The sequence below is a fragment of the Sphaeramia orbicularis genome, chromosome 21 (assembly GCF_902148855.1).
Source record: "Sphaeramia orbicularis chromosome 21, fSphaOr1.1, whole genome shotgun sequence".
Lineage (NCBI taxonomy): Eukaryota > Metazoa > Chordata > Actinopteri > Kurtiformes > Apogonidae > Sphaeramia > Sphaeramia orbicularis.
The window spans coordinates 49,226,526-49,251,251 of record NC_043977.1 but is presented as its reverse complement, the minus strand read 5'-3'; the positions used below and the strand labels follow the sequence as shown (position 1 = coordinate 49,251,251).

Sequence of the window (24,726 nt, the reverse complement as noted above, 5' to 3'; positions counted from 1 at the left end):
TTAGCTAGGTGTGGTTGAGCTTTGATGTGCCTTGGCATTGATTTGACAGTCAGTCATAATGCCATTTTAACAATAACAGACACCATTGGTGAGTTAGGGTTAGACTCAATGATGCATCCAGAGAACATAATATTTACTTAATGCTTGTTAGCATTTTAGGTTAATGCAGAAGTTACACGGAGAACTATTTTGGTTTTTTTTGAGTGAGAGAAATGGTTTTCAGGTCTGCAGAGATGATGGAAAGTAGGAGATGAACCTGGGAACGTGACAGGAAACAAAGCTTAGTGTTTAGTGCATTCAGACTGCAGACAGACAGTAACTGTTCAGTGCCGTCTGTCTTTGAATGCTAATGACTTTTACTTCTTGAGTGTCAAACTATATCCTAAAATTCTTGTGACTTTCTTGAATACTGACAAATGAACAGACCAGTGTAGTTGCTCTGTTGTTATGAATTTTTCTCTAATTTTCAAACCAATAAAAACAGCTCAAACAACCAGTTTTGGATGGTGATCCTAACTGATGTGTTGGTGGTAGATGGAGACAGAATATGTGTCCACCAGGGAACTCAGGTACAGTAGTGGTTTGGCAGGAGTGAGAAACATGCAGGTTTGTTGCATAATAACAGAGTTTGTCTGGTCTAATGAGAATGTGAAGCCGTCGGCCTCTACTGCTGCTTCTCTATTGAATTCAGAGGCAAACACACATACTCCCATAAAATGCTCAACATGACTGTAGACTGCCTTCTGATTTCACTGGGAGAGAGAGAGAGCGAGAGAGAGCGAGAGAGAGAGAGACGGAGGGGAGAGCAAGTGGGAGTGGGAGGAGAGTGGGCGGAGAGTGGGCGCCCAGGGGCAGAGCGAAGTCAACGCGTCACTGAGACAAACAGAAAGCAGCGACAGTGTGAGAGGAAGCTGAATGGCGCTGAGGACACACTGGCTCTGCTGTGTTTATTGGACTTTACAGATCTGTCCGCAACCACCTCATCTACCAACAATTGTTCACAGACACACAGAAGAACACAACCACAGCAGCAGTTCCACTCATGGGTAAGAGCTGTTTCTGCTTGTTGAGTTTGATGGACATGTTTCAGTTTCAGTTTGTTCTTTTTTTGTATCTGTAGGTGACTGTCCTGTGTGTAGATATGCTGTTGTTTCTGTGGCTGTACTTCAGCTCTGGGCTCATGCAGGGGTGTGTGTCTTAGTATTTACTGAATGGACCTGATGTATGGACAGTGTGTCTCTGCAGCCTTTAGCTGAATGGAGCAGATGGTGTGTGTTGGTCCCTCCCATCACCCTGTTATATACACGCTCGGTCCTGTGTTTGTGGGTGTTTGTAGGAGTACATGTACAGCTTTAAACATGATGCAGCACTTAAGGATTTAGCACAACATACGTACCAAAATGAAATTCAGAAAACTGTTTTTGTTGTTGGTGTTTGTTGTGCGTTGTGACCATGTGGCTGAACATGTCACCATGTTGAAGGTGTGTCAGTATTTAACACTTATGAATGACAGTAAAGACATCGGGTTAAAATGATTCTTCAATGAGTCTTTAAGGATGGGCTAATTTGCTATTGGTGATTAAAGGTGGGGGCTCATGCAGACAAAATATTGTTACATTTTCATATCAGTCAATTGATATGGTAACTATCACAATAAATCCATATTTCTTATAAGACTGATATTTGGTCCAGTGTGAAAGTTGGACAAACAATAAGTGGTTGTTGTTTTAAACTCAGCAAAACATTATAAACACTTTAGAAACAGATTAGTCAGTGAACCAGAAAAAATAGGATCTAATTAAATAAATAGAAGTTGGCATTAATAGTGTCCAATAATTTTATTAGACTTCAAAACAAATTGTTTGCACCTTAATATTTCACTCACATTTTACTGTTTACTCTTCTTTGATTGAGTTTGCTATTCAGTTTCATTTTGGTTATATAGACATTTATTTTGCCTGCATAATATTTGCCTATAAAGTAGCCTATATTTACTTTGACTCATTTCAACAGTTTTCTAGTTTCTAATAAAATTAAGCTATCAAGTAATATATTTTAACAATCTTGGCATTTTTAAACAAAAATTTTGGCCATTGATTGTCTCTGTTCCAAATTATTGTTGTATTGGTGTTTTAAAATCAGCCTCTGAAACACACATCGAGCAGGAAAACATTAGAGAAACGATTATAATGAAAATAAAATCAAGGTGAGAAAAAAGAGGAAAATGTAATTTAAAGATCAGTAAAGCATTTATCTCCCAGTGTAAGATAAAGGTAAAATTAGTCAGTTTAAGGTTAATAAAATGATCATCTTCTTTCAACAGAGGAGGCAGCATTTCTCCAGAAAGTTGCAGTGTTTCTATCCACTGTCAAATTACTAAACCCAGTCAGTCCATTATATTATTTACCTCTCCTTCAGAAAGCCTAAAGCCACCAGACTCACATGACAAAAAATAATTTAGGTTCACAGAACACAGGAGTGAGTCTACTGCTACCACAGTCTATGGTGTTTCAGACTCTGCAGATTCAAATGAAGCTGATTGATTGAATGATGTGACAGTTAACCTAGAACTCTTGTCTTATTTCTGGTTCAATGTTTTTGTCAAGGCTTTGAAGAAAGTGATATAATATGTATCTTGTTTAGCTCAAGTTACAGCAACTTTTGAATTGTTGTAGCAGACATGTTTTCTCCAGAAGACAGTAAATGCCTTTTATACTGCTTCACACAGATGTTGTGAGATGTTAATTTCAGTTACCATATTAGCATGCTAATTCATTTCATTGTTCCAGCCACTGAAAACAATCACAGCCTTGTGGGTCGGGGTTAGTTATGATAGCAGAGTAGCTCCTCAGTCTTGTTGATGTGGTCTAACATCAGCCATTGATGTATTTTATCAGACTATTTCTCCTAAGGCTAGAATGTAACTGCTGCAGGTAGGCCTATCTCTGAAATATTATACCTACAATACACACAGTGTTGGCATGATGGCAGCACTGTTGCTGCTTTACACTCTGGTAGTAATATTAGTTCATGTGTTAAAGTTGAACTATGTAAGGTTTTACCATTTTTGGTTCTTTTCCACTGGTTTTTAGCATTTTTCTCTATAGACCTCCCCCTATAGTTTCAAAGTACATATTCAGTGTCGTAAAACCCACACTTAACCCCCCCCCCCCCCCCCCCCCCCCGACCATGAGCATTTGTTTTCAATTAAGCGGCGACAAGAAGGCAAAAAATAGTGATCGAATACGATACTGGAGCGCAATGGAGTGGGAAACTTTGAACATTTAAGTTTTGGGCATTTGTTTTTAACTTCACAGAGGTGGTCACAGAAATGGAACTCCTCTTAAGCTGCGTGGCTAACGTTAGCAGCTCTGTGCTAGCGGCTGCAGTTTGAGCCTCACACCGTTGGTCCCTGCACTCACAACTGGCATGTCAATGTGTCCCGTCCACCTGAATAGCCGGCAGGGAGGACGTGTGAACAGGAACCTGCAGCTACTAGCACTGAGCTGCTAATGTTAGCTGCACAGCTTAAGGGCTAACGGGGTAACAAACATCAGCAGCTCCCACCTGCCACTGTGTCCCGGCCCTGTTAGCTATCAGCGTGCTACCTTCCTGGGGCTAGCATTTATAACAACCACAAACATCAGCAGCTCCCATCTGTCACCAAGTGCCAGCCCCATTAGCGATTAGCATGCTGTCTTTCTGGGGATAACATTTATAACAACAACAAACATCAGCAGCTCCCACCTGTCACTGCGACCCAGCCCCATTAGTGGTTAGCATGCTGTCATCCAAGGGCTAACATTTATAACAACAACAATCATTCAGATTCTGACCTTCACTTGAACAAGGGACAAGTGTCATACAACACCAACTAAGATCGAACATCAAGGCTAGTTGTTATGCCAGTCACTATTCAGATGAAACCAATTAGACATGGGTCATTTAATGAACTACATACATCTCACAAAAAATTATATTCAACTGACTAAATTCTGTGGCTAGTAGTAAACACACACTCCTGAGGCACACAAAGGGCAATCTAGTACACAAAATAAACATACTCCTACGTGATACCGTGATCACTAGTGAGTATGCAAACATCTCCATTAGCTAGCAAGCATCCAGGCATTGTTCATAAAATGAGTTCATAAATGAGTGAACACCGTTACAACCAATAGCATCACCAAGAGTGCACAAATCCACTGAAATACATCGAGTATAGAGAATTTATCTAGCGATACTTACAAGTACAGCAGCAACAACATTAAGTCTGCATCCATTTTGATGCTTCTTTTTCTTTCAGCTCTTGCCATTCTGCAAAAGCTGGACCAAGGCAGGCTCTTGTCTTGTTCCTGGTTTGGTCACTCATTCTTTTCTTCTTCTTCCATCCTCTGACAATGGACACCTCTTCCTTTACTCTGCTGGCTCTGCTATGGTAAACACCTGTGAAATGAAGGCATGACTGGCTTGTGTTTACAGCAAGTCAGCCATACCTGGCTGGGGGTGTGTTTGTGCCGTAGTGCCATCAACCATGATGTTTCTCATGAGAGATGAGATCTAGGCCACTGGGACGGTTCAGAGAAGTTGCAAGTAGCATATTCGGCCCTAGAGTCCCTAGTGGGAAGGGGGAGTGCTTCCATTCTCCCCCTAACAAGACATTTAACCATCACAATTACTTTGAAACAGTTTAATTAAGATAAAAATCATGCACAATTCTCCTTTAAATATCTGTCACATTTTAGATCCGTAAAACGGAACGTTTTGAAAACACTGTTGGCCCTGCTTTTGTAAGCAAGCAGAAACACCTTGTTTCACCGTTTAAACTGTAATGTGGACCTTGTTGGGGTCAAATCACAGTCTCTACATTTCATTCTCTGATTCTTTGGTTGAGTCCCTTTCATGTGATATTTTGCAGAGGAACAAAAAACGTCAACATGGATACTGAATTATCACAAATGCTGGTCTTGTTTCCATTAGTACCTGCTTTGCAATTAATTTCTGCTTTTTATCATACCTCTCATGTAGATGACTACTGTGTTTCATGCATTTCAGGCATGTTAGAGTGGGTGGATCAAAACTTGGAGACATTACTAAAATGCTTTTCTCAACAGAGATCCTTTTTTAAATACTGAACCATGATTTCAAAATGTATGAATGTGTGGATGAAGCTTTTAAGTTGGAACATTATTCATAAATCTTTTCGTAGCTCAGTGTGTGGTTTTTACGGACATCTAGTGGTGAAGTTTCAGATTAAACCAAACCGAACACCCCATCTACACTAGGTCTGGAAGTCCCTCATTTACAGCCAGTGTTTGTTTTGTGTGTTTTCCTCTTCCTTAAATTAAAGGTCTGTTAACTGTATTTCACACTCAGAGATGATGCAACACTAATGTGCCCCAGGGTTAGGGTTAGTTCTAGCCATATGATAGAGGTTTAGGGTTAGAGTTGGGATTAGGGTTAGTTCTAGCCACCTGATAGAAGGTTAGAGTAATGGTTATGATTAGTTCTAGGGTTAGGGTGAGTTAGGGTTAGGGTAAGGGTTAGTTCTAGGGTTAGGGTAGTGGTTAGGGTTAGTTCTAAGGTCAGGGTAAGTTAGGGTTCGGGAAATGGTTAGGTTAGTTCTAGGGTTAAGGTAAGTGTTAGTTCTAGCCACCTGCTAGAAGGTTAGGGTTAGTTAGGGTTAGGGTTAGAGTTGGGTCTAGCCACCTGTTAAATCAGAAAAACAGAAGAGGAGGAAGTCCATTCTGAGCTACTGTTTTGTCAGGGCGACCCAGACCTTCTGAAGCTATAAACAGCTTATTCGCTGGTAACAAAAACATGAGGCATATCATTTTCAGATGGTTGCACACTTAAGGAAAATATAGGTATTAATTTTTTTTCTGTAATTAGATTCTCCTGAATCCCTTAAATCTTTGACCCATAAATGAGTAGTTACTCTGTTGAAACAGAAAAGATTGTTCGACATACAGTAAATCACTGTACCCAGGCCATGTGTAGAACAGTAGCTATACTATCATTGGGTCGTCCTTCATCTGTAGCCCCACTCCTCCTCCCTGTTGGACCAACCACAGTCCCTCTGGTCACCATGGTGTTTGCCTCCCTCCTCTGTGGACACCTGTGCTTGTGGGGTTCAGTGCTGGGTTTCATTCCATAACCGGTCATTGTTCATCTCTAAGCCTTATGTCTGTTTACTTTAGATATATGTAGGCACATAGTTGCTGTTAACATGCAGCCTTAAATATCAAATATCAGACTACAGAAAAGACAAAACAGCATGACAGTCATGGAAAATATGCAACACGGTTAAAATGATAAAAGAGATGACATTAAATTAGATGAACCAGAGTAAAAGACTTAACATAGACAAGACATAACATAACACCTTAAGACAAAAACACACCACTATTCAGAGATTTTGTGATTCAGTGTTTATTTAAACAATTTAATCAATGATCAAAATGAACAAAATTAGTGCCTTCCCATTTAATCACCAAAATGAAAGTGATGTAAAAGGTGTACTGAGAAGAATGAAAAAAGTTTTTCTTTTGTACTACTTTTCTTACAGAAAAGTTTAAATGTGCGGGAGACTTCCGTGACCAATTTTTCATCAAATCTGTAAAACCTCAGTCATAGCCCAAGTATCACAAATCTGAAAGTCTTTCTGTGATTACTCACCTGAATCTGTTGCAATACGGTGAACAATTTTGAAGTGCCATCCACCATAAACAAACCATGTGTTTACATTCTGAGCCAGGAGGTAACTTGGGCATCTTCGGAATTTTGTCACGATGCACATTGTGGGAAATGGAGGCTCGCGCAGCCACCTGACAGCGGCAGCTGCTACAGACACGATGCGGAAACGGCAGGAGCTCCCTTCCCTCTATGCATATTCCTCCAGCCGTTTCTGCGTTTCTGAGTTTCAGACGTTTTCGCGTCTTGTTTGTTTCATCCATATAATATATGGATGCGCTGCCGCTGTCAGGCGGCTGGGTGAACCTCCCTTTCCCTCAAAGCACGTCGCGACAAAATTCCAAAGATGCCCGAGTGACCTCCCGGCTCAGAATGTAAACACATGGTTTGTTTATGGTGGATGGCACTTCAAAATTTGAGCTGCAGATTTGATGAAAAATTAGTCATGAAAGTTTCCCGCACCTTTTAATCATTATCTTTTTACAATCATAACATTTACTACAGTTTCCTACTGTATTTCTGCAGCCACTGTGTCTGACATGGATCTGAGGCAAAGCTAAGGCTGCGATGATGATAAAGGTACAAAAACGAACCATCATTAGTGTTCATCATCTACAATCACCACTATATTTGTAAAGAATGAAGGTATGCTAATGACGTAATCATCTGAGTGTGTGGTCATTTTTACCAATACGTCACTTTGTGTTTTGTTTCTATACGATATTAAGTAGATGGAGGTCAAGCTACTATGACTGGTATGACCATCCTAAACTCCATTCCAATCCCAGGCTGTCTGTGGATCCAGGATTGGGTCAAAGGTTATTTAAAAACCTCTTTAATTGTGTGACCTAGGACCACCATTTGTCAGCTATGACAAAATATATTACTCTGTTTTTTCATCTCTCCTCTACAATAGCCCAATATCAGTATGTACCAGGCTTTGCACAAGCATCTGAACACCTACTGGACCACAGAATGCATGGACTTCTGCCTTTGCTGTGATGGGGTAGTGGTATGGAGACATTTGAGAAGGGGGGCAGAGTTAGACACAGTGGGACACAAAGTAATGAATGTATACATGATCTACACAGATGAGGCTTTCACAGATTTCACATAATTATGATTGTAGAAGGGAAACCTGAGATAAACACTGCTTCCTCTGTAGAGTCAACAGCAGAGCTTATCAGACTTCCGCCCTAAAGAGCTTTCGTGGTTCTGAAGCTACAAGACCAACTTAGAAAAGACATTATATCTTAAAGCTCATAGGACCTTAAATACACAATAGCCTTCCAACTTTGTTATTTAGGGTCTTATGTAGATGGGTTTCTGTTGTATACATTTTACAAGGCTGGCCCACCCAACTTTAGCTCTCTACAAAAACTGTCTGCACCATCAGTTTAACATCTTAGTTTATTTGTGAAATTTGAAATACTGTAAAAGATCATTTGGTGCACACGTATTATTCATGCAATTAAACCCTTCTTCTGCAACTGCTGAAAAGATTCCAAGAGGAAACACTGTGAACAAAACCAGGGACATCAAAAAGTAAATTAGTTTCAATCCAATTCTGAAATTACCAAAAACACTCTAATCTGAGAGATTAGACAGAGCATCTCTACTCTATGTTTAATGTTTTCTGTACACTGTCCCTGCCAAATAAACTAATCAGCTAAACTAAATATTGACATTTTGGTGTGGTTTGGTTTGAACTGAGCGTGGTTAGACTGGAGATGTAATACAGGATTAGTATCATGAAATCACAAGACAGAAGCAATTAATGTGATTTTTAAACTGCACACACACACACACACACACACACACACACATATATATATATATATATATATATATATATATATATATATATATATACATACACATTCATTCATTCATTTTCTGAACCTGCCTTCTTGTCATGGGAGTCGCTGGAGCCTATCCAGCTACTTATGGGCGAAGGTCGCCAGTTCATCGCAGGGGAGACATATAGACACAAACAATCACGTTCACACCTATGGGCAATTTAGATTAACCAATTAACCTATCAGTGCATGTCTTTGGATGGTGGGAGGAAGCCAGAGTGCTCGGAGAGAACCCACACAGACATGGGGAGAACATGCAAATTCCACACAGAAAGGTCCCACCCCCATCAACTGGTGTTGGAATCGAACCCAGGACCTTCTTGCCATGAGGCACAAGTGCTATCCACTGCACCACTGTGATATAAATAGATATTATGCTATATAAATATATTATTATATAAATAATATATTATTTTATTATTATAATAAATATTATATAAATATATATATATATAATATAATATAATATAATATAATATATTATCATAATATTATAACATAATAGTTATTTATTATTATTGCTACTACTCCATTATTACTATTATTATTTGTTGTTTTTACTAATACTTTCCATTGTGCAACTGCCTGTTTTTTCACTACTTTTTAAAATTTTTATTTGTATAATTTTTTGTAATTATTGTATTACTATTTTCTGATAATATCTCTTATACTGTACATTTGGTGTTGAGCTACTATTGGAACCCCAATTTCCTGAGGGCTCTGCCTAAGGGATCAATAAAGTTCTACCTAATCTAATCTAATCTAATCTAATCTAATCTAAACTGTACCCAATCAGTTCTCCTGCCCAAATTTTCCCTTAGACAATAGCTGCTACCTCGCATTTATGAGACTGTGATGATGCACTTACTTTCTGGGTCAATGCTGTTGCAACTCTTTTTTTATGAAGTCTTCATTATAACCGATTTAAAGTCATTTTAGCCTTCATGACAATACCTTTGTATAAGAATAATCATACACATATGTAAAACAACCATGAATGTAGCACAGCGGATAAACATCCACCACTGCCATCTATGAAATGTATTGTTATTAGCCAACATTGGTCATTATGACCCATATTGGCCAGTACTGATGCTCAGTCCTTATGTTCCTGCATCTTTAATTGCAGTTTGATTATTGTTATGATTTAGAGCAATTTAAAAAAAAAAAAAAGCTAAACCATATTATGTTAAGTGTTATATAAATTGGTTTAAATGAATTAAAATAAACATTAACATTTAGCTGTTATTGTTCATCAAAGCTAGTGTTAAAAGAAAATAATGGGTAAAATTAGACGTTGGGGCAAACTTCTCTCTCTTTGTGTCAATATTTACGTAATGCACAATTAAGACAGCATTAGTAGACTATATTTAAGGTTATCTACTTTCCTTTACTATCTGCTAGCTACATCACTGCCATGAGTGCCAACACATTTTGATGATGCAGGTAATATTACCAGCTTATGAGATGTCAACCAAAACATGATGTAAAACATTTGAAGAAACTACGTTGCAGCGAGTCAAACTTTTTTCGTGTAAGAAAAAGAAGAGCAGTTTTGTGTAGATCCGATGTTCCTCAGCCAGCACTGAGATGAAAATCACTGCACATGCCAACACTAATCCTGCATGTCAGGCTAAACTTGGAGCTGAACATCATTGCTTCATCGTCCAGCTCCAGTTGGCTCATGTCACATACAGTGTCAGCCTATTATTGTCCACTAAGCTAATGACGTCACAGGTGACTGGTCTCTGTCGCCCTTGTCGGCTTACATTTACTGTAAACATACTTCTAGGGATTGGGATGGAGCTGTGGGCTCGTCTGTCCTCTGTCTATGCCTCAACATCTACATGTTCCACATGTGTCTCCGAGTTCTGTCAAACCTTTCATGGCTACCATTCCCAAACTTGGGCTCAACATCATTTTGGGTCATGCAAATGGAGTCACAGACACACTTATATTGAGTCACCATTTAGCAGATTAAAATACACAATGATGTTCACTTACCAAATTAAAAGGGAAGAAGAGCACTTGTTTATCTATGACAGCCAACTGGTGAAACATATTGCTCAGTAACAGAAGATCAAAAACAAATTCTGAGCTATTTTCAAATGACACATTTTCTGCCAAAAAAAAAAGATAGTTTTTCCTGGTCAAAGAGGAAACATTTAAGTCAACCCCATAGTTTTTTATGTTTGTTGGTCTGGCCCTATCCCTGACTTGTGGACTTGTGAGTCATGGCAATTTGCTATGAAGTTTTGTGCATTTGGATAGAAAATGTCTTTTTTGGGTCTTGAAGTGAAAACACTTTGGAACCCTGTTTGAACAGCCTTTAGGAATGTTTAAATCCTCTGTTAATCTGGTGTGAAAAAGTGAAAATGTATAAATGATTTCTCATTTGAGTGTTAATTTAGCATTCACAAAAATCTGAGTGAAAATAATCCTTCAAAACTGTTAGAAAACCTTGTCCAAAACCACCTCATTTTGCTGGTCAGACAGTGTTGCAGACAACATGGTGGAGCACGAAAGCATTAATATCTTTTTAGCTTGTGATGATGATAGCTTCACTCAAGTGTTACTGGAAACCAGGGGTTAGAAAACCTTTAAAATAGACTTATAATTTGCTAATCAGACACTTACTTACAATATAATGTACAGTGAAGAACAGCTGGATGGAAATATAGGTGCATGTTTGTGAAAATAAGTGTCTTCCTTTTTGTATGCCATTTAATCACAGTTGTTAAATTGTGTGAAACTGACACAATGCAGGTACTGTTTAGTGACAGATGGTGGTGTTTTGGATGTGATTTCCTTGAACTGATGTATTGTGTGTCCGTCCTGTCATCTGTTTTTTTGGGTGAGTGGTCATAAATACTCAAACCAGTGGTGTAGTCCAGGGTATACGGCGGTATATGGCGTATACCTACTCATTTTTCAGTCAGCATTGTGTATCCCCACTTCTAAATCCCCCCGATGCGCATCAAATTGCTCATTTTATCTCCTATGCCGGTGAAACCATGACCTGCCTTACTCTGCCTCTAATTGGGTAATACTCACTGCCTTCACTGATTAGATTGGTTAACTTTAAGCATGAGGTCTGATGAGCCGTTTGCAATTACACCCGAAGATGCTTCTCCTTCATTTACTGTTAGTGAATGTAGCCTTGGCCAGGAAGAGTTGATGTCATCAGGCAGTATCCAATGATCATTGGGTGTTTCGACCCAGAACCGCTACACCCTCAACATTGGTGGGTCGGCAGTGGTGGCCAGATCACTGCCCATCAACTCCCCCGGCTTCCAGCTAAGCTCCTCTCTCCTGCTCCATAACCAACAAGAGGCTCTTTCTGCTGCCTCACCCATTCTGCGAGCTGCCATCTTTCTCTCCCTCCCTGTCACCCCAATTGCCGTGAGCATCCTCCACGCTGACTGGGCAGGGAATCCTCTACAGCCGACCTCGACTGGGAAGAGCCACGCCTGCCACCCTTTCTCTCTGCAGTCATGCAGGAGGTCCTGGTATTTGCCGCTCTTTCTTTCGAACGCCTCCTCACAACCCTCTTCCCATGGGACAGTAAGTTCTATGAGGATGATCTTCTTTGCCTCTTCAGACCACAGAACCACATCTGGCCTCAGGGCTGTCTGGACAACCTGGGAGAATTGCAGTCTTCCCCCCAGGTCTACCTTCATTTCCCATGATTGGGCCTTTTGCAGCAGGTTGACTTTTGTAGTTACTGTGGCTGGTGGCTTTTGACCCTCTTTTACAAACTTTATTGGTTGTATTGCTGTCCCGTGTGATTGACGTTTCTTGCATCTCTCCTGCTCCAAGCTATTAGCTAGTGTCATGAGCACTTTATCATGGCGCCACCTGTACCTTCCCTGGGCAAGTGCTGTTTTACACCCTGACAGGATGTGTGCCATGGTGCCTCTCTCTCCACAGAGCCTGCACAAAGGGTCTTCCCTCAAACCCCACTTGTGCAAGTTTGTCGGAGTCGGGAGTGTGTCATACACCGACCGTAGCATAAATGAGATGCGGAAAGGCTCCAGTCTCCAAAGATCTCCCCAATCAGAGGCAGAGTAGGGCGGGTCATGCTGAGGAATATATTGCTTACTAATGCTGGCTACCTCTGGAACCTGATTGGGTACCTCAGGTGCCATTGCCACCCTAGTTGACTGACAGGTCAGTGCATGTCTCGTTGAAAGATGCATGATTATTGGAAATGCAAATGAGAAAGGCAGAATAAACGTCTTTAAATTGAGTGACGCATATTGAGAGAACCTACTTTCATGGAATACATAATTCTGAGGTTAGTTTTAAGGTGGTTTCCAAATGAGTCACTGTTAAACTACTGGCTATATGACTGCACATTTAGAGGAAAAGAGATTTTGTCACCAAAAGTTAAACTGTGTTAGTAGGCTGACATTATGAAAGGCTAACGTTAGCCTATGTTTGCCTCATGTTGAATACATTTACATTCATGCAGCTGCTTGTGTGACCAGTAATACCTACATATGGCTCCTGATCAAATCATGATAATTTTACAATAGTGAGCAAATACTACTGACAGATTTTTTTGTGAACTACAGTAGTCTTACATGTCACTGTTCCTAAAACTGGACAACTTAAAAAAAAAAAATCAAAAATTGAGAGTATACCCACTTCTCCAGGGACCACTACACCACTGACTCAAACCGTTCAATCTGTGTAAAGACTTAATGATAAAATCCAACGTGAAGCTTTTAGTCTGGGCTCATACAACTACCGAAGACTGTGTAGTATGTTTTTTTTTTTGTTTTTTTTTTAATGTGTTCTGTTACGTTCCTTTTCTACTCTTAAACTATTACACCAGTTTTAGTCTCCCCTATAGATGGGACTGTTTGCTGTTTTGAATCACTCATTTCATCTCCATTAAATGTGGCTTTTCTTTTCTGGAATAAAGAGTCCAGACCTCAAATGAATAAATTGTAAATGATATTCACTAAATCTTTAAATTGAATGATATAACCTGTTTTAACTGCTCTGATCCAACTTGAGGTGAAAAAAATTAAACAGGCAATCAAAACTTACATGGCAACATCTTAAAGATTGTGATGAAAAATTTTACAACTGCTTTTCCATAAAATGTTGAGTAAATTTGGCAAGTTGTAATTACTATAATACAAATGAGTTGTATTTATGGTGAGTGGACTAATGTTGGACATGACTCTAATAACTAGAATAGAAGAAGTGTAGCATTGTTTATGACCAGACACTACAAATCAGTCATCTAGTAAGAACTTTCTCTTTTTAGTTCACTGGCCATTACGGTTACTGTGAAGGCGCCATGTCCGGCACTATCTTTGTGTTTGTTGTCCTCTTCGTTAGCAATTTCTTCCAATTGAATTAATTTCAGCTTTTATATGTAACTTCATTGGGACAATGTCTATAAAGTTTGTTCTTAGAAACTAAGATTTTTGACAAATTTTTTAAATATTAAAAAATTGCCTTTGCTTATAATGGGTCATATTCTGATGGCTTATAACATGGAGATGGTTAGAGATATCAATATAGTTACTACTAAGTATTGATAGGAAGTCATATATGGACTTTCATTTAATTTGTTGAGTTATCCTCCAGTACCACCCATTTCTACTGTGAGATTGATCTCCTGCATCAAGATCACAGGACCCTAACATAGCAGCAGAACCTGACAACCTTGCACATTCAACTTGTTATTGATTCTTGATAGAACATGCCGGTGAGATACAGTGACATTGGTGTTATTTCTTTGCTTAATTGAAGATGTTTCTTTGAATTCTGGCATTTCCATAACCATTTTCAAATGCAATACCTCAAAATGTGCATAAATGTTTATTTATATGTTTATGGAAACTGGTCTAATGCTTTTACATGTTGAAGAAACTGACACTGATCTTACTTAGGCCTAATGTAAGCCTTGTAGAGTCACCATTAGATCTTGAGCTGAAGTAGAAACATTCATCCATCTGCACAAAGGTGAGTGTGGTGATTTGTATTTTTTTACCATTATTTTCCCTCCAAAGCTCTGTTTGCACTAGAGTAGCATTGCCTGTGAACCTGTATTAATTTGTAGAATTATAGAGGTTGTGTGTGATGTGAATCGGCCACAATATTGGCCATAATGTTAGTAAATACAAGTAAAAAATGGATGTTTCTTATTCTGAGTGAATGCATTGCCTGAAACACAGATGTGAGGGTTAGAACAGATTAAGGCCCATTCATAAAGATGCAGATGTACACGGACGGAGCGTTCTGTCCATTCTCTGCGCTCATTACATCCGTATTTCTGTCCGTTCCCCGTAAGCTTGTGGATGTGTACCCCAACGGAGAATACGGAGCAGTACCACCGGGAAACGTAGAGGTAGTGTTGAGATTTGAAGAGATTAATTTCCAGAAATGACGGAACTTTTCAAAGAGCAACTGTGTGAGTTAGTGAAAAACCACCGACATGTTTATGACAACTATCCTTCTCGATATTAATATTAGTATCCACATTAGTAATACCTCCACTGTCATCACCATGTTTGTTATTAGTGACTTTCTTCTTCTTTTTCTTCTTTTTCTCAAAATACTTGACTGTTCTTCATAGTATTCGGCCAGTATGTTAATTGAGAGCAGTGCCCTCTGGTGGATTGATTGACAAACGCTTATTCCAACACAATGGATGGATCTGAGTATAAAGGCAGTAATGCTTGACACCATGTGAAACAGATGTACCTATTTACGTACGTAAAGCGAGCATGAATGGGCCTCTGTGAATAGGACTAAACTCTTTTTACCTGGTACTATTTGTTGGCTGCTCTTGGGTCAGGGTTAGAGTTAGAGTGTTTTTGTACCTATAGTGTTTAAAGGTCCTAATTAGTGTATTTCTAATGGTGATTATAATGTCATGTTTGTGTAAGAGATTTCCAGAGACTTAGTTTCAGAGTAGATCTGTGGGGCTTCATTGCAGTATTGTGTTTTGTTGAAGGTTCTTTATTAGTTTCTCACTGAACCAATAAACCAAATGAAAAGTTACATAATATCATTGATTAATTCCTGCCTGTCTCATTGAGGGTCTTTCCCAGATGGATGCCCTTGCTGTGTACGAAGGCACTGGAGTAGAATCTGCAGTTTTTAATCTGTGACATTTGGACTTAAAGTCTCATTTATGCAGTTCTATAAGCACTCTGTGTACCACTGATTGAGTTGGACACTTGTGGACACTTTACATAAATAGCATGGTGTTGAGAGTGACTGCTCAGGCTCATTGAGAGGAAATTTGGATGATGGACTTTGCATCCAAAGTTCAGGGAAATATCCACTCTGGGAAAATATACAGTAGAAAAGGCGTTAATTAAAGGGGGGGCTTCCATTGATATTTAGCAGGTGCTGGAATAGCTGGCGCCAGTGTCCCCGTGAAGGGGCCCCGTGAGTGGAGTGGCAGTCGCTTTAAAGTGCACTGACCTGCTTGATGACCCAACTAAACCGTTTGTTAGTTTGACTTTGTTGTTTGTTGCTTATTAAATGTTTGTAACCAGGCTGTTTGTGAGTAGGCTGGAGCTTCAGCACGGTGTTTGGGAATTGCACATAATTGGCACAAACCCATGAGAGTGAGGACAACAAACACTGGCGTTTTCTAACTACTGTGTCTGTGCAGAGGTGACAGGCGTTCATATTAGTAGGTCAGAAGGTCCTGGAATCACCAGTGTCAGACCATGATCACAACCTCTTCATCATGCATGACCTTAACCTCTCAAACAAACAAAACATGGATCAAGTTCTCTCATTCAGGTCCATACCGGAATTTATAAAAATAGTCATGTCAGATTCCATTTCCATATCCCTGGGAAAATGATATATGGGAAATAAAAATAATAGATAAATAAAAAGTTTTAAAAACTTCATGTAATGTTAAAAAGTTTAGGGCAAGGGAGAGGTAAAAAAAATAATGGATGGATAAAGTTAAAGTGAATTAGTGAAATGGATATAGAATGAATGAGTGAATGTGTGTGTCGGAGTGCATGTGTGGATCAATAAGGATTTAATACAACAAAAAACACAACAGAAGCAAGGAAGGAAGGAAGGAAGGAAGGAAAATGCAATGAAAATCCACCATGTATGAAGAGTGGGACAAACAAATATCACTGGATGATCACAGCAATCCTGACAGTCAGTGTAATAATAATGTAATCTGGGATCTGGAGATAAGAGGGAATCATCTGTCACAATAATGAGTCTACAGCTACACTGAAATGCAAATGTTTCAGTTTCCAAAATATAATGTGTAGAAGTAGCACTAGAAGTGATGAGTTGAGTTTTTTTAGTCCATTACCTTGGTTGAAAATACTGCATGGGACAAACCTATGAGCTGCTTTTGCAGATCTGCATCAAGGTTTCACAAAAATAACTGGGTCCAGTTGTAGATCAACAACATGTTCTATGTCATGACACCAACAGAAACCTGGGGCTTATCCTGCCTTCACATGCTATAGGAATTATGTAGTAGTTATGAACTCGAAAGTTGTACATGAATGCCCCCTCACATTGTATTTTCTACAGTAGAACTGGGAAAAAATTTTGATCCACGAGCTGCCGAAATGAAAATAACCTTTGACCTTTTCAACATGGCAGAGAGCAACGAGGGAGTAATTGTGAATGATAAACAATGCTTTTATTAATGTTCTGCTGCTGTTAGCTGATGATTTTGGACATTTATAGTATATACAATTTGCAAAAATAAAGTATTTACCAAACAAAAAATGCTATAGCAGATGAATTAACACGTCCAAAACTGTTTTACACAAGTAGCAAAGTTCAAGGTTACTTTATTTATACCCATGGGTAGATTTGTTTTACAAAAAAAGGTCACGATAAATTGTGTGTCGGCCATTTTTCATTTAACTATGACAACAAAAGCACTTGAACACAACGCTCTCGTAATTTCGTATTCACAAGTGGAAAGGATCATCTTCCTGATAGCACATGAAGGCAGCATCAGATGCACAGGTGGAATAAAAAGGGTTGAAACGGTAGCATCAACAAACCCAGGAAAGTTCAGGTGTGATCTGTTCGACAGATGACAGATGAACCTGAGCCATCTCTGCTGAGTCTATCATAAAAATCACTCTTAATCAATGCTGGGAGTGAGTTGCTAATGACTCTTTCATGAAGTTAATGTGTCCAGTTTAAGTGTAAAAATATTGTTGTGTCAAGTGGACATCCTGTAACAGTTTGGGTTTGTGTGATGTCCACACAGTTTGGTGCATTCTGTTGTTCTGCGTTGTATTCTATCACATTTAAGGATTTCATGGTGTTGTGTGTCATTGTCCTTGTCGGATTAGTGGAGCTGTGCTGTCATGAAGGCTGGGCTCAAAATAAACATCCTGTGTGAGAGTACTGTAAATGACTGTGAATTGGTCTTAGTGTCTCTGAGCATATATGAAAGTATTATGTAGTGGGTTCATTATGAGACTATGGCAGGCCACCACACTCTATATAATGAATGGGAAACATAAACATAAATACATAAACACTATGTACATAGTGGTGTAGTGTATTGTTAGTGTGTTGATCCTGACAAAGATCCATCTTTGTCAGGATCATCTTCTGCAAAAACGCTGGACTATGAGAATTTTTGTTTTCCCACAACTTTTCCATATTTTCCCTACATTGTCGCCAACCGACGTGAGCCTTGGTGAATCTGTTGTTGCACATGAAACAACAGACATAGCAAGATAAAACTGGACGAAGATGCCAACAGTATAAAAGATGCAACCAAAGAAGAATGAGAAATAAAACACAGAATTAGATAATAATGGTGTAGAAGATGCAGCAAGTAGAAAGTGACAAAAAAAAATACCAGAAACTCTAATGAAAATGATGTTAACGGCATAACTGAGGTGAAAATGAAAAAAGATGCATGTATTAGTATTATGCATCAGCAGTACTATGTATCAGTAGTACTCTGTATCAGGAGTACCATGCATTATTGGTACTATGTATTAGTAGTACTATGCATCAGTAGTACTATGCTTTAGTTACTTTGCACACAAACACAACTTTTACAGCAGCACAGACTCAGTATGTGTACTTGTACCACAGTGTATGTGAACTCCTCCATGTGGACACCTTTGATGATCATTCATCATTATAAAGTTGATAAAGCGGTGTTATCACTCATACAAATGCAGTGGTCGTTATTGGAGCGGCTGACTGGTGGTTGTGGTTCCGCATCGGATCAGCTCCAGCCTGTCTGGGCCTGGACCACACCCTTCAGCCTGGCCCTCATGTCCTGGTGGGTGGTGTCGGGTTTCCCCCTGCACTCCAAACCTGCCTAGTACCACGCATGCCATTGGCTGTCACAGCAAGAACCTGCCAGTCCATCCGACGCCCCATTGGTCACTGGGGATGCTGCCACGTGTGTGATTGGCTGGTTTTACCGTATTGATGACTGGCAGAAGCTTTGGCACGGTGCAGGATGGCTCTCCACGGAACACGTTATTGATCTGGAAAAGAATTATACACAAGGGGCTTGGATGGTGGGCTCACATATCAAGCACAAATACTGGTTTCATACAGCTGCTTGGGTTGACTAGACATGTGCCTGAAATGTGGATTTAACTTTTAATAAAACCCCTACATACAGCTCATGTTACATACTGTATGTGAAAATAAAACCTGCCAGAAAACAGTGTGGATGCAGATTCACTAAAGGTTTCATCTTGTCAAATCCTTTTTCCAGTTTCAAGGTTGATTTTTGATCCTGAATGAAAATTACAGAAACCAAAAGAATATTTGTGGTTATAAGCCTCTGGAAACAGTCATTTTTATTTTATAGAAATGCCAGGAATTCCTTCCGTCCATCCGAGATTTTTGTACAACCCATTTTTTGGACACTAGTCACCCAATTCTTTTCTTTACATATGCCTTTTTCTCAGTTTTTGCAGTTTTTAAATACATTTTTGAAAAGCTTTTGAAAAGATTGAAAGTGAAGTCTCAAAATAAATCCCTGGGTAGGCAGGGTATCAGTGAGCAAGAGGGGCAAAGTGCTGTGCGACTGGGTAGAGGTATTAGTAAGGTCTGCCGACTTTTTAATTTGTTTGATTTTATCTTTCGTACGTCCCCCTGAGATTTCGTCAGTTAATGATTTTTCCTTTTTTACTCAGATTTTTTTAGATCCTTGATGAGACCTTCAACTCTATCATGTTGCTGTTTTACAGAGGTTAACTACCATTTATGATGAGAACTTGACACACATTTCACAACTCTAGACATAGAACTTTCAAAACAATTATGATGATAAAAGAATAAAAACTGCACATTAAATAATTTTCGAAGAGAAAAAGAAAAATGTATATCACAATAATAATTATTGTGATGTTTTGCCTTGATTTTGTTTCCTTTTTTTGTTTGTGTTTCCATCATATCAGGTTTCACCACTGTCTGTAAGATGCTGTTTTGTTTGCTTGTCTTTGATATATAATCTGATTACACTAATACACTAATACCCCCCCCCCCCCCCAAAAAAAAAAAGTCAAAGAGCCCTACTGACACGCAACCCTTTACTGGATTATTCAGATCAAACTGAAAGATGCTGTAGATTAAATGAAACATAAAACATGCATCCCAGGGGGTAGTCAACAATTCTGACACTAACTGTGGACATTTTAAGGTTGAGATATTTAACATTTGTGAAGGCACTGACAACCTCGCAAATTTAAGTTGTCATTGTTTCTTGATACTGAACTCATCTTTATTTAGAAATCACTCTAAAAACAACACAGTTGACCAAAGTGCCATACACAGACATAAAAACAAATAAAAACTAGAAAGCACTCAGAAAGCGCAGACCTCCGCCAAAGCAGATCAGTTGTTCCCTCCCTGATCACCACCAAAAATTAATCATTTGTTCCTTGTGCCAGTATCAACATTTCCTGAAAATTTCATCAAAATCCATCTGTAACTTTTTGAGTTATCTTGCAAACAGACAAACAAACAAACAGACAAACCCCGATGAAAACATAACCTCCTTGGTGGAGGTAACAAACTAAAACACATAAAAGAATTAATAAAAACAATAAAGCAATTATACATTAAAACAATAAGAACCAAAGAGAAAAAATATGTTTTAAGAGACAATTTAAAAACAGAAATTGAGTCAGCCTGCCTGATGTGCAAAGATAGAACATGCTGGTGATATACAGGGCAATTGGTCCTATTTTTGTCAGAATAAGATGAATCTTCATTCTCTGGAGAGAAGATACATACTTTCCCTACTGCACTTAAACTAAGCAAAATGTGGTGTTTCCTCTGACATATACATTCCAAATTGAAGGCAAACATAGCCCGTCTCTGTTCCTTCATGTGTCAGTAAATCCCTGCTGTAAACCTGTGTTTCAAGGGGATTGTTTTGATTTTAACCCTACCACTATATTTGATCCTTGTGTGTGTGTGTGTGTGTGTGTGTTGTTTTTCAGTATGTAGTGTGTCAAAGACAGTGTACGTCTTCACATAGTGCAGTGTCTGGCATCTTGTTTCCAGCACAGAACAGTAGTAACATACAGTAGTTTTGATGATCTCTCCGGTCCATGCCAGTGTCCAGATGCTGATGGAATAAGTGTGTGTGAGTCTTATTTGGATTAGAGTGGCTGCTCATGTGCCCATCAAAGGGCTTGCAGAGTTCAGTTTGCTTTTATATGTTAATGTGATTCCTGTAAAAACGTATCTTGTGAGACATGCTTGTTAATTCTACACGTGGATCAGTGACAGAGGTAGAAAATACTGAGGGTCAATGAGTGTTCCTGTGTTTGTGTCTTCCTCCAGTGGATGTGAGACCAGCAGCACTGCCCATGCCGGTGCCCCCCACCACCACAGCCATCCTTCCCATGGACCTGCGTATAGTGGACCCCCACCATCACCACCACCACCACCACCAGCAGCAGCAGCAGAGCCCCTTTGGCCTGGTTCCCCCGCCTCACCCGACACCACCAGCCTCCACCACTTCCTCTGAGTCGGGCCATGGGCGGGTTATGGGTGAATACTCATTAGAACCTCTGTCACTCGTTTAACAACTGTTTCGCTCTTAAACAGGCTAGAGGACCACCATAGACCTGTATTATGTCATTGTAGACTCTACATGAAAATGGATTATGTTTTGGTGACTCTTTTGGGAACCTGTCATTAAATCCTTCTTTATTTACAGTCTATGGCTCAGGTTCAGGTGGTAGAGCAGGTCGTCCAGTAACCGAAGGGTTGACGGTTCAAATCCCGCTCTGTCTTCGTCGGTCCATTGTGTCCTTGGGCAAGACACTTCACCCTCCTTGCCTCCAGTGCCACTCACACTGGTGTATGAATGTGTATGAATGTTTGGTGGTGGTCGGAGGGGCTGTTGGCGTGAATTGGCAGCCACGCTTCTGTCAGCCCACCCCAGGGCAGCAGTGGCTGCACATGTAGTTTACCACCACCAGAATGGGGGGAATGCGAGAGTGAATGAATAATGGGTCAGTAATGTAAAGTGCTTTGGGTGCCTAGAAAAGCACTATAGAAATCTAATCCATTATATTCACAGCCTGGTCTGTATACATTTTTACCCTGCTAACATTATCTTATTCTCCAAAAATTCTAGCTGTAAATTATAATTTTCGAAAGGCTCTTTTATCAGGTGAGAATATAGTTGTTTAAATTTGGCATCTGTGGTAGATTTATAAAAATACACCCTACTTGAATTTTTTCAGACATGTGCACATCTACTAGCGATTCCCATTCCCATCTACTGACAAGTCAAGAACAGCCTTATCTTACTATGGTTTAAAAATATATTCTATTACAGTGCAAAAAGACCATATGATTCCCCCACAGACCTTATTACTTTAGTGTCGCATCCACTCTGAAGCGCTTTCTTCTTCCTTAGATCAGTCCAGCTAGGTGCAAATAGCTCTAGTTGATTCAACAGCTGATTGGCCTTGAGCTATTGCGAAGGTGCTGTGTCCGGTGTTGTCTTCGTTGTTGTCTTTGTTGTTGTCGTCTTTGTCATTGTCCTCTTCATCGTTATTGTCTTCACTAGCAATTTCTTCAAACATCTTTGCTGATGAAACAACTGGTCAGATTCATTTCAAATATTATAAGTAGCTTCCTTGGGACAGTGTCTACAAAGATTGTTCACAATTGTTATAATGGTCCGTATTTTGATGGCTTATAACATGGAAATTGTTACAAATATCAATACAGTTTCTACTGAGCACTGATAGGAAATCATATATGGACTTTTTTTTTTTTCATTTTTTGAGTTAACCTCCAGTGAAAGTACTACCCACTTCTATTGGGAAATTGATCTCCTGCATCAAAGCCACAGGACTTAGTGGCAGAACCTGACAACGTCGCAAATTCCACTTGTTACTGATTCTTGATAGAACATGCTGGTGAGCTACAGGACCATAGGTCCTTTTTTTTTTTTTTTTAACAATGGTGGTTACAAAGTTTTATTTGTGGCACATGAATTCCCCCTATTCTATGATGTAAGGTGTTCTGGGACGTCTACAGATGAGCACAGTGTTACTTTGGAACCAATTTTAGTGGCTAAGAGCCCTACTATTACCTACTCTTAGTAGAAAGGGCTTTTACTGTGGTTAAAGGGTGTATTACAGCTGGTCACTGCACATGTCCCTTCCCTCAATACACTGGCTGAACCATGTCTCAAACCCTTCTTCAGGCCACCAGGAGCAGCAGCTTCAGAAAGAGCTGGTGGTCCTCAAACAAAAGCAGCAACTCCAGAGACAGCTACTGATTGCAGAGTTCCAGAGGCAACACGAGCAACTGTCGCGACAACATGAAGCTCAGCTGCAGGAACACATCAAGGTGAGGTGGAGGGGCAGGCTGGACACATCACAGCTAATATTCATGTCCTTATTGGTTTTTTAGGTTGTTGAGTGAATGTATTTATGTGGTTGAGGGGAGTGGGAGGATACAACCAGAATGACACTCAGCAGAACTCCTCCTTCTGAAGGACAGAGGAAACACCAGACTGTGACAGTGTACTACGCTGCCATTCAGTCTCATGGCGGTATTTTGCTGCTTAGACAAGTCTTTGTGAACCTTGGCACTGGAAATCGTTGTGTGTTTATTTTTTTGTTTGTGATTCACTTTGCTAACAGCCTCAGTGGTGTTGTCACAACCACGAAGTCAGCCAAGTACAATGAGTCTCAGCTGAAAATATTGGTCCAGTCTGCTGCCATGCTTTAGTGGACTGTGGGTGATGTCATGTCATTTAGAAAAGTTAACTTGAAATGAAAAGTAGGTCTTCATTTGAAAATACTATGAGATAATAAATTCACATTTTTGCATTTACCTTGGAGTCAAAATTATTTAATAATTTCCATGAGAAAAGGATTTCCATCCAGACGAGCTTCACACAGTAAAGTCTAATAAATCATTTATGTCCAGTGTACCACTCCTCAAACACATACCCTGCTCATGTTGAATCAGCAGTTGGTAGTCGAGGCTGAAGAGGGCTGATGTTTACTGTTAGCTGTTCTTCCTCCTATTTTGATTTCTAGACAGTATGTAAAAAGTAGGAAGACATCTGTGTTAATATTCACAAAATATGAACAATTCACTGATACCAAACAATAAATCAGACACTTATTTGAAGACCTAGATTGTTTGAACTCTCTGTTGACAAATATATGATTCTTTATAATATATTTTATTCCTCAGGATGTTTCACACAGACTTTATTTAGTATGTTTTTGGGGTAGATACAGTCAGTGATTCCCCCAGTGCATTATAAGCCTAGTGGGCCTCCAGGCTTTGTTTGTCCCCCTGCCAGGCTAAGCGTTGCGTGTTTATTTATTTTGAACAAGTTTATGCATGGTAGAACTATACGGCAGGCCAACTCTATCACTATTCGCCACTCCCACAACACGTCTGGTCATTTAAATGCCGGAAAAAACAACATCCAAACCACCAAAACGCTGTAAAACACAGTATAAATTCCCACAAAAACACCATTAAACACTGTAAAAAATGCCGTAAATTCACACAAAAACGCAGTTTTTTATGCCATCATGTACTGTTTTAAGAACGGCACAAAAAGCGGCGTTTTCTTGTATTATAATCATCTCCACCCCATGGCTTGACTGAATGGCAAAAACCAACCTGCTCAACATGACGGAGTATAGCAGTAAAC

At 39.5% G+C, this 24,726-nt stretch overlaps 1 protein-coding gene across 3 annotated transcripts in view; it reads left to right on the top strand.

The window, feature by feature from the left end:
• hdac4 (histone deacetylase 4) overlaps positions 1–24,726 on the top strand; it is a 244,530-nt gene that overhangs the window by 125,938 nt on the left and 93,866 nt on the right. For 2 of the 3 annotated variants that reach the window (XM_030124416.1, XM_030124414.1), the window contains 2 exons: positions 21,366–21,575; positions 23,251–23,396. In XM_030124416.1, coding sequence (XP_029980276.1) covers positions 21,366–21,575; positions 23,251–23,396 — 356 coding nt within the window. Of the gene's footprint in view, positions 1–896; positions 1,047–21,365; positions 21,576–23,250; positions 23,397–24,726 lie in introns of those variants that run through there. The other variant, XM_030124417.1, reaches the window with a different exon arrangement.